General features: G+C 48.5%; 1 protein-coding gene across 1 annotated transcript; it reads left to right on the top strand.

Moving 5' to 3' along the window:
• The first annotated feature begins 304 nt into the window (after nucleotides 1–304).
• On the top strand, nucleotides 305–843 carry LOC123399141 (pollen allergen Lol p 2-A-like). The gene has a single exon (XM_045093564.1). The coding sequence runs from the start codon at nucleotides 350–352 to the stop codon at nucleotides 710–712; it is 363 nt and encodes a 120-aa protein (XP_044949499.1). The 5' UTR covers nucleotides 305–349; the 3' UTR covers nucleotides 713–843.
• Nucleotides 844–10,855: the final 10,012 nt, after the last annotated feature.

Here is a 10,855-nt window from a genome sequence, read left to right as displayed (position 1 = left end):
GTTGAAAAAACGCCGCTGCGGACGAAGCCATCTCCATCATCCGAAGAAGCCTGTTATTTTATGTTTGTTGCTGCTTTGCCTAAAATTAGGCATGGCATGGCATGGCATGCATGCGACCATCCAATCAACGTTCCGGCGACCTCCGGTGGTTTAGGCGGCCAACCTCTGAGACGAGCTGGTCCGTTCATGGATACGCGGCTCTCCGTCCCCGAGGGCGGCGAGCGACATCCCTGGATCACCGAGCATCCACGCATAAATATGCTATATATCACAACACACACACCAGTCCATCACAAACTCACAATCCCCCCCACACACACCGACACAAGAATCAACGAACCAACCGACGATGGGTTCATCGAGGAGGATGCTGGCGGCGGCGGTGGTGGCGGCCCTGGTGGCCGTGGCTTGGTGCGCGGTGCCGCCGGTGTCTTTCACGGTGGAGAAGGGGTCAGAAGAGAAGAAGCTGGCGCTGCAGATCAAGTACGACAAGGAGGGCGACAGCATGAAGGAGGTGGAGGTGAAACAGGGTGAGGAGTGGCTGCCCCTGAACAAGTGCGCCAACGGCGTGTGGGAGATCAAGGTCGACGAACCTCTCAAGGGCCCCTACAGCATCCGCTACGAGACCGAGAAGGGCCAGCGCAATGTCTTCGACGACGTCGTCCCTGCCGAATACAAGATCGGCACCACTTACAAGCCAGCGGAGCCGTGAGGTTCATCTATGCATCGGTTTCATCATTATCAACCTTGCAAGCAGTAAGATCGTGGGTGTCATAAGTAAATATTAGTAGCAGGAGAAGCAACGGCCGGTGGTCGGATGTATTTGCTCTCCCGTGCACCAGTTGTTTCAGTTGACCAATTCTTTTCTTCTTCTATGTGTCCAATCTGTTGAAGATTATTTGTAAATCTAGATTTTATTTCTGTATGACCTCTAAGTTCGATAATGATATTTATGATACTCGCCATAATACATCTAACATACTTTTTCAAGAAATATAACATACTCTCTCATTTATTCCTAAAATAACCGTTTTAACTTTGTAATAACTGTAATACAAAATAGTACTAAGATTAAGATATTTATTTTTAAACGAAGAAAGTACTTGTTAAATGGTGGTGGCAGGGGCAGATTTTAGTTGGGCCGAAATGGGCTGTGCACAGCCCGGGATTTTTGGAAATATGTTGCTAATGCTTCACAGCCCACAGCTGATCGCCTCTTTCCAAACTTGAAGCCTCCTTGCCTATGCCTGAAGCCTTGAGATTGAGGTCTCATGCAGTGGCATTAGTGAGCACCTTTGATTCACCTTACGGATAAAATGGTTGAGAATTTGATATTTTAGGTCAAGACTCTATGGCTCACCCACCCTGTTTTTCCTTTGAAGCTCCACCACTGGCCACTGGTCACCGGTGATATGAATGGTGACCAGTGTAAGACCTATTCCGGTGAGGAGATCTGAGAAGGATCCATGATGGCATTGGACCAAGTGGTTTCTTGGCGCATTTTTAATATGGATCCGTTTATGTCACATCTAGATGTGAGATAATATCTCACACCTAACAATGTCATATATAAGTATGTTGTCAGCGTCATCTTACTTAATCATTGTTCTTTTTTTGAACTTACTTCTTGTTTTGTTTGTTTGATTGTACTTACAAAACAAACAAAGCAGCTTGTCCGCACGTCCATTGGTGGGCTGCCCAATACGTCAAGCCACTACTTTAGTTTTACTGATATGGCACATCTGATTGCTAGCTTTTTACATAAAGAAAATCTGATCGCTAGCATTGAACAGTGCCACCATGGATTTGTGCACGATGAGAACACAGGGTACTCCTCCATTCCCTTCCCTATACATCACTAAACGCTGTTGCATGGTTTAGTTGGTTGAGAAATTTGAACAATGTTGTTGTGTTGTGGATGCAGGAAATCTGAAGTGAATGTGATTGATGCCAATACCATGTCTGCTGATCTGGTGGCGGTCTTCGACCGAACCGGGTTCCTTACGGGTTCCACGCCTTCTTCGTCAAGACTCCAGGGCTCACCCACCCTGTTTTCCCTTTGAATCTCCACCATTGGCCACTGGTGCAGGGCCAGCCCTGTGTTAGCGTTGCCGTCGCCGGAGCTCGATCGGTAGAGCAGATAGACAGGGTAGACAGGGGTTTTTGCGCTACGTACAAGCTGTAGCTTTTCTCGTTTCTTCTCTGTTCTATTTATTCAGTACAAGGGAAAGATGATGGCCCGGCTCTACTCCTACTCCGACGCCACGATCCCAAAGAGTCGCGCCATCCCACGAGCCGGTCATCGTGGCATAACCACCCCGGCTATGACGGTGCGGCGACGTGGTGACCGCGCCTGCCTCCTATCTTCTCGGCACGCACACACAGAAGCTTGTGGGCTCGAGCGTCTACTTGTTATTTGCTGAAAACAAGGATCTATCCTAACTAACAGAAGCAGCGGCTAGACTAGCTAACAAATCTCCCCTCTAATCTTGCTGCTGCCGAATTATTTCTGTCATGCCGATCCTCCCCCTAAGCTCCAGGAAGCGAATTCGCCCAAGTGCCTTCGTAAGAGTATCGGCGAGCTGGTCGTTGGTGCGGATGTAGTTGATGTCGATACTCCCTTCTTCCACACATTGGCGAATAAAGTGGTACGTAGCTCAATGTGTTTACTGCGATCGTGGAAGACTGGGTTCTTGGAGAGGGAGATCGCTGACTTGTTATCGACCAGCAACTGTGGTGGCCGGATCTCCGTGTTCAGCATCTCCCCTATAAGACGAGCCAGCCAAATTCCATGGCAGGCGGCAGTGGTGGCAGCGACGTACTCCGCCTCGCAGGAGGAGAGCGCCACCACTCTTTGCTTCTGGGACTGCCAGCTCACTGGGCTCCCCCCCGAGGAAGAAGATCACGCCCGTGGTGCTTCGCCTGTCTTCGACGTCGCCGGCGTGGTCTGCATTGCTGTACCCCAGCAACACTGGCGCTTCTTTCCCACGCACATAAGCACAACCGAAATCTAGTGTGCCAGCGATATACCTTAGTAGTCTCCTGACGGCCGCGTGGTGGTCTGCTGCTGGCGCCTCCATGAAGCGGCTCAGGAACCCGACGGTGAAGGTGATGTCCGGCCTGGTGTGTACGAGGTAGCGCAGCCCTCCGATGATGCTGCGATACAACATGGCATCCACTGGCTTCTCCTTGCTTTCCCTGCTCAGCTTAAGCCGAGCCTCCATGGGCATGTTGTCGGGGTTGCAGTCGTCGAGCTGCGCTCGCTCCAGCAGCTTCTTGGAGTAGGCCGCCTGACAGAGCACGATCCGGTCACACTCCTGGCGCACCTCGATGCCTAGGTAGTAGCTCAGCTCTCCTAGATCGCTCATCTTGAAGAGCGATCTGTTGCTTGAATGCGTTGATCTCCACCACGTCAGCTCCCGTGATGACGAGGTCGTCGACGTACACGCCGACGAGCAGAAGTTTGTCGCCCTCTTTGCGCCTGTACACTGCATGCTCGGAGGGACAACGTTCTAACCCTAGCGAGCGTAGGCTTTCGTCCAGCTTGGCGTTCCAGGCCCTCGGAGCCTGACGTAGGCCGTACAAGGCTTTGTGTAGGCGCAGCACATTCTCCTCCTTGCCGGGCGCGGCGTACCCCGGTGGTTGCACGACGTACACCTCCTCCTGAAGCTCCCCATTCAGGAACGCGGACTTGACGTCCATGTGGTGGATCGGCCAGGCTTGATGCGCGGCGAGGGCGACCAGCACACGTACTGAGTCCATCCTAGCCACTGGTGCGAAGACGTCCTCGAAGTCCACTCCCTGGACTTGGACATAGCCCTTTGCCACCAAGCGTGCCTTCCGCTTCACCACGACGCCATGAGCGTCCTTCTTGAGCTTGTAGACCCATTTGAGTCCTATGGCCCGATGCCCAGGTGGAAGCTCACATAGCGCCCAGGTGTCGTTGTCGTTGATGCTCTGCATTTCTTCATCCATGGCGACTCTCCATGCTCTATCGTCCTTAGCCTCCCGGAACGAGGTGGATTCCTCCCCCGCGAAGAGACACAGGTGGCTGTGTTCTCCATCTGCTTCGGTCGTCGTGTCCCACAAGTTCTCCAGGGTGCGGTATCGTCGTGGTGCCTCTCGCCTGGCGATGGGACCGACGCGCCGGTTAGCGGAGAGGCGAACTCGACGACGGGGTTGCTCGGGGCTGGCATGGCGCAGACAGGTGGTGGCGTAGCGTCTGCGCTCGTCGGGGCCGGCATTGTCGGCGGGGGCGAGGACCCTGGGGATGCCCCGTCTTGTGGGAGGCCGGTGATGGTCGTCGCCGTCACAGTGTCGAGGTCGATGGAGAAGGTATCAGGCGTGTTCTCGCCGCTCGTCGCAGCAGGTGTCGCCCAGTCCCATGCTGCTTCCTCATCGAACACGACGTCCCTGGAGACCAGGACGCGGTTCGAGGGCGGGTGGAGGGCGGTCCCTGGAGGCCAGCCCTGACAACCCGGGGCCTCGGTGCAAGCCAAAAAATGAGGGGCCTATACAAAAAAAATTATATAGCTCATTTTTTACATTCATATTACAAGTACAAAATGGGGCTATAGTTTCGGTTGGTAAGGGCCTTTAGTCCCGCGTCATCAACCGGGACTAATAACTTGGGCCTAAAGGCCCCCTTTAGAGGATCTCCAAGACATGGTTCAAATTTTGGTGGTCCAAATTGATGATGGTTCAAATTTGGAACACCAAAAAGTGTTGTTTACATCTTCGAAAAAGGCTCAACTCCAAAGATGATCCAATACAAAGATTAAAATGACTAACTACTACTTCATCTCCACATACTTCAAACATGAAATTCAACTTAGTTTCATACACAAATTCAACTACTACATATTCGAACTGTTAGATGAAACTACTCCTCATTGTCGGAGCTATGGAACTGCTCCCAGAACTCGTCCTTGGTCGGGTCATCGCACCCCTCGTCCTCCTACTCGGAGTCACCCCAGTCCTCATCCGACGACTCGATAGGGAGTTACCGAATGTTGTCCGGAGTCTCGGATGAGATCACGGATGTCGCGAGGATTTCCGGAATGGTCCGTAAATGAAGATTGATATATAGGATGGCTTCATTTGGTTACCGGAAGGTTTTCGGGCATTACCGGGAGTGAAGAATGGGTTTGGGAAGTTAACCGGGAGGGGGGCAACCCACCCGGGGAAAGCCCAATGGCCCTAGGGGTGGCGCACCAGCCCTTAGTGGGCTGGTGGGACAGCCCAAGAGGGCCTTGGCGCCAAGGAAAGAAACCCAAAGAAAAAGAAAAAAGAAAGAGGTGGGAAGGAAGAGAAGGACTCCGCTTTCCAATCCTAGTTGGAGTAGGATTGGAGTAGGACTCTGATGTCCCACAAGCGTATGGGATCACATCAGTTTTTGAGGGTAGAGTATTCAACCCAAATTTATTTATTCGCTCACAAGGGGAAACTAAAGAATATTCTCAAGTATTAGCAGCTGAGTTGTCAATTCAACCACACCTGAAAGATTAGTGTCTGCAAGCAAAGTATCAGTAGCAAGGTAGTATGATAGCAACGGCACCAGAAAAAGCTTTAAGAATTCCCCGCAACGGCGCCATAAAAAGCCATGTTGACGGGATGTTAGCGCCAACAATGTCTTGCAACAAGTAACAGCGGAGTAGCAAGGAGCAGTAGTAGCAGCAGCAAAGTAACAAGTAACATAAGTAGTGACAGCAGCAGCAAAGTGGCCCAATCCCTTTTGTAGCAAGGGACAAGCCTAGACAAAGTAACGTAGTGAGACCCAGTAGTAAAAGACTCGTAGGTAGTGGATCGGTGATGGATGAGTGTGACGGATGTGATTCATCATGTAACAGCTATAAACAGAGAGATATGTAACTAGCTGTCGTTTATCAATCTAATGTAGGCATGTATTCCGTATGTAGTCATACATGCTTAGGGAAAAGAACTTGCATGACATCCATTGTCCATCCCTCCCGTGGCAGCGTCCTAATGGAAACTAGGGGATATATTAAGGTTCTCCTTTTAATAAAGAACCGGACCAACGCATTAATACGCGATGAATACATGAACTCCTCATACTATGGTCATCTCCGGGAGTGGTTCCGGCTATTGTCGCTCCGGGATTGCCGGGTAATAACACATAGTAGGTGACTACAACTTGCAAGATAGGATCTAAAATACACATATATTGGCGACAACATAATAGGTTCAGATCTGAAATAATGGCACTCGGGCCCTAGTGACAAGCATTAAGCATAGCCAAGTAGTAGCAACATCAATCTAGAACATAGTGGATACTAGGGAGCAATCCCCGTCAAGAACTAACTCGATTACATGATAGATCTCATCCAAATCATCACCGTCCAGCAAGCCTACGATGAGATTACTCATGAACGATGAAGAGCATCATGGAATTGTCGATGGAGAAAGGTTGATGATGACGATGGCGATGATTTCCCCTCTCCGGAGCCCGAAACGGACTCCAGATCTGCCCTCTAGATGAAGAACATGATGTGGCGGTGCCTCCGTATCGTAAAACGCGATGAAACTTTCTCTCTGATTTTTTTCCTGGCGAAACGGAAAATATAGAGCTGAGATTGGGGGCGGTGGTGCCACGTGGGCCCCACAAGCCTGCACGGCGCGGCCATAGGGGGTGGCCGCGGCCTGTGGGCTTGTGGCCCACTGGCACGCCCCCTCACGTGGATCTTTGCGTAGGTATTTTTCTTTTATTCCAGAAAAAATCTCCGTAGATTTTCAGGACGTTCCGAGAACTTTTATTTCTGCACAAAAACAACACCATGGCAATTCTGCTGAAAACAGCGTCAGTCCGGGTTAGTTCCATTCAAATCATTCAAATTAGAGTCCAAAACAAGGGCAAAAGAGTTTGGAAAAGTAGATACGACGGAGACATATCAACTCCCCCAAGCTTAAAGCCTTGCTTGTCCTCAAGCAACTCAGTTGACAAACTGACAAAGACAAAAGAAAAACTTTGACGAACTCTGTTTGATGTTGTTGTTGCAACTATGTCTAACTCATAAACAGAACTTCAGCAACATCACAAGCAAACCACATAAGCAAATGACATCTAGGTCTCACGGTAAACTCATATCAATGGCATAATCAACTAGCGAGCAAATAATAATAAGCCTCAAGTGTCAACACTTCAATCAAAACAACATGAAGCAGTACGAATAGATGGTATCTCGCTAGCTCTTTCTGAGACCGAAAATCACAAATGCAGAGCACCTTCAAAGAACAAGGGCTGACTAAACATTTTAATTCAAGGCAATGAAGATCCAGTCATAGTCATACTCAACATAGTTAAAAGCAAAGCATGACAATGACAGAGGTGCTCTCTAATTGGTGCTTTTGTAAGAGGAGGATGACTCAACAGAAACATAAATAGACAGGCCCTTCGCAGAGGGAAGCATTGATTTGCAGAGGTGCCAGAGCTCAAGCTTTGAAAACAGAGATAATAATTTTGGGTGGCATGCTTTCATTGTCAACGCAGTGACTAAGAGTTCTCAATATCTTCCACGCTACACATGATATAGGCGTTTCCCAAACAGAAAAGTTAAGTTTTGACTCCCCCACCACCAATCAATCACACTCCACGGCTAGCCGAATCCTCGGGTACTGTCCATACCAACAACAATCCTGGGGGAGTTTTGTTTGTAATTATCTTTTCGATTTGAGCATGGAACTGGGAATTCCAATTACCGGCCCCTTTCTCGTGAATGATAGTGAATAAACACATATCGAGGATAACACGCCTAGCTTGGAAGATACCAATAGCCCCCTGTCACCACATGAGCGGTTCGGGCATGCAAAAAAATTATTTCTTGAAGATTTAGAGAGTGGCACATGCAAATTTACATGGAACGGCAGGTAGATACCGCACATAGGTAGGTATGGTGGACTCATATGGAACAACTTTGGGTTTATGGAGGTGGATGTACAAGCAGTATTTCCGCTTAGTACAAGTGAAGGCTAGCAAAAGACTGGGAAGCGACCAACTAGAGAGCGACAACAGTCATCAAAATGCATTGAGAGTAACTAACATTGAGTGCAAGCATGAGTGCAAACATGCGTGAACATGCGCCAAGTCAAGCCACTTCAATCATTCAAAAGGAGGGTACCATCCTATCATACCACATCATAGTCATCTCAACATTCATGTTGGCAACCAAGAGAAACCATTATAAGCTCCTAGCTAAGTAAGCATGGCATAAGCAACTATGATCTCTAAGTTGTCATTGCAAACATGTTTCTCTCACAACAAAGCTGAACTAGGAACAGTGAGCTAGTCATATTTACAAAAACAAAATAGATCGAGTTCATACCAGCTTTTCCAGGCTCAATCACTTCATCATATATCGTCATTATTGCCTTTCACTTGCACGACCGAATGATGTGAAAAAAATAAGAGTGCTCGTGCAATTGACTAAAGCTGGAATCTGCACGCAAACATAAAGGAGAAGACAAAGTAATATGGTTCTTGACAGCTAAACATGTATGCATGCAAGAACCACTAAACATTGTAACCAATATCTTCTACCTTGACCCAAAGAAAAAGAAAACTATCTACACGGGAAAGCTCTCGACAAGCAAAAGAAAAAAAAAGAAAATCTTTTTGGGTTTTTCTCAAACTAGACACACACACGAAAAGAAAACGAGAAAAATAAAATAAACTAGCATGGATGATACAGTAGCAAAGTGCGAACACCGGCTATCAAAGTGAAAGCATAAGCAAGAACGTAAAGTCGGTGAGAACACGTACTCCCCCAAGCTTAGGCTTTTGCCCCTTCGTCATGGCGAGGGCAACGGATCCGCAGAGGAGGAGGGGAAGGAGGTGGCTAGAGGTGTGCAGGGAGTTGCGGGGAGGCGAGATCAATGGGAGGAAGACGAGCAGTGCAACAGGAAGGTTCGCCAGGAAGGCTTTAAAAGGCCTCCGACTGAGTCACCTACAGGTGGGCCCAAGATCTTATCCTCCCAACCGGCTGCTGCAAGATTAGTGGAGAAGATCGCGGCACGGTAATCGAGGAGGCGAAATCTACTCGATGGCGATGACGTCATCCCCGCTGAGCGCGCGGTAACCGAAAGTTGAGAATCCCGGAAAATCCGGCGCTATCAGTATGACCGGTGTCGTCGAAAGATTCCGCGGAAGCAATCGGTCCCTCACGGTTCGTTTCACTTGCATATTCACTCGGATCACTAGCCGCAAAGATAAAATGGGTCGAGGCAGACAACGCTAAGATCACCTCAATACCAGTCGGCTCCAAACTCCGAACATCACTTCATCGTTCTAGCCCCGATCCATTCGGGGACTAATGATGGGGTTATAGTCCCAGGGTAGGGTCATAGGTCTACCCTAAAGGTCCTACCCAAGGACTACCCTTCATAGGAGACAAGGCCCTTAGACAGTTCCGACTGAACTAAGGACGCACCCATCATCCAGTCGGCGACGGTCCACTCAGAGCATATCTAACGTGCCGACTGGAATCCACTCTGTACATCGTAACCTCCCAGGAGGGCAACGGTCATACATTTTCATACACCATAACTAGCATTTAAGGCTTACGTTACCAGTAACGCCAGCATTTACTCGCCACTACTCCACCCCTATCCACCGGACCATTATGAAGGGCAGCGCACTCTATATAAGCTGCCCTTCACCACAGGTACAGGGGTTGGCACTTGCTGTAATCCCTTAACACACTCGACACAAAGCTCCCAAGAGCACTGAGACGTAGGGCTTTTACCTCCATCGTAGAGGGGCCTGAACTCATACATCCTCGCCGTAGCTAAGGCTCTGCCCATATACTTTCGTACCCCGTGCTTCTACTGTCAGACTTATACCCACGGCAGATAACTTCTCTTCTTTCTTTTTCTCCATCTTCTTCTTCTTCTTCTTCTTCTTCTTCGTCTTCTTCTTCTTCCACTTCTTCTTCTAATTGCTTAGCTTAATTTAGATAACTTCTTTCTTATTGTATTCTTCTTCTAACTTCTTTCTCATTATGCAGATTTTGATAAAGCAGCATGGCATATGGATGGATGCTCCAGGGACTTTGTAATGCACTTGTGTAGTCTTAGATGAACTTTGTAATGCACTGGTATTTGCGGATGCACTTGTGATGCTTTGTAATACTTTGTGATCTTGTTTGCACTTTAATTACAAATATTCGTGTTGTTTGCACTTTGTGATGCACTTGTGGTGTTGTTTAGGGCCTGGGCAAAAATATATATGTTGCTGTTTGTATCTATGTTTTGCAAATGCAGGGAATTAACAGAAAACAAATATGAAAAAAAAGCAGAGAGGGTCTTTGCCTACAGCTTACTGACGGCAAAGGCTTTGCCGTCGGTGGACTGACGACAAAGAAGACCCGTGGCGACACCGTGTGTAACCTGGCAACTCTGGGAATACCAAATTTTCCCAGATTTTCGGCTTTGCTGTCAACTGTGCTCCAGCTGTCGGCAAAGAGGGGACCAAGGGGACCCAGGTTTTCGGCTTTGTCGTGAGCTTTGCTCCGGCTGTGGGCAAAGAGGGGACCGAGGGGACAAAGGGTTTCAGCTTTGCCGTCAGCTTTGCTCCGGCTGTGGGCAAAGCCTGTCTTTAACCTTCTAATAGGCCTCGGCCTGCGCCATTGTCGCCATTGTTGCCGCCCCCCGAGCCCGTCATCGTTGCCGCCCCGAGCCCATTGGCCCCGGTGAGTCAAAGATTAATTTTAGATGTATTTTAGTTTTAGATTTCATATTACATTGGATGAGTCAAAGATGAGTCAAAGCTTTTGCAAATTTAGTTTTATATGTATTTTAGTTTTATATGTATTGGAAGTTTAGTTTTAGATTTATTTTTTTG

The sequence above is a fragment of the Hordeum vulgare genome, chromosome 5H, assembly GCF_904849725.1.
Source record: "Hordeum vulgare subsp. vulgare chromosome 5H, MorexV3_pseudomolecules_assembly, whole genome shotgun sequence".
Lineage (NCBI taxonomy): Eukaryota > Viridiplantae > Streptophyta > Magnoliopsida > Poales > Poaceae > Hordeum > Hordeum vulgare.
Note: the sequence above shows the minus strand (reverse complement) of the source record. Positions and strands in the feature narration are given on the sequence as shown.

Bases quoted from the DNA above. Each gene is read 5' to 3' on its own strand.
- LOC123399141 (XM_045093564.1), top strand. From the start codon at position 350: ATGGGTTCATCGAGGAGGATGCTGGCGGCGGCGGTGGTGGCGGCCCTG.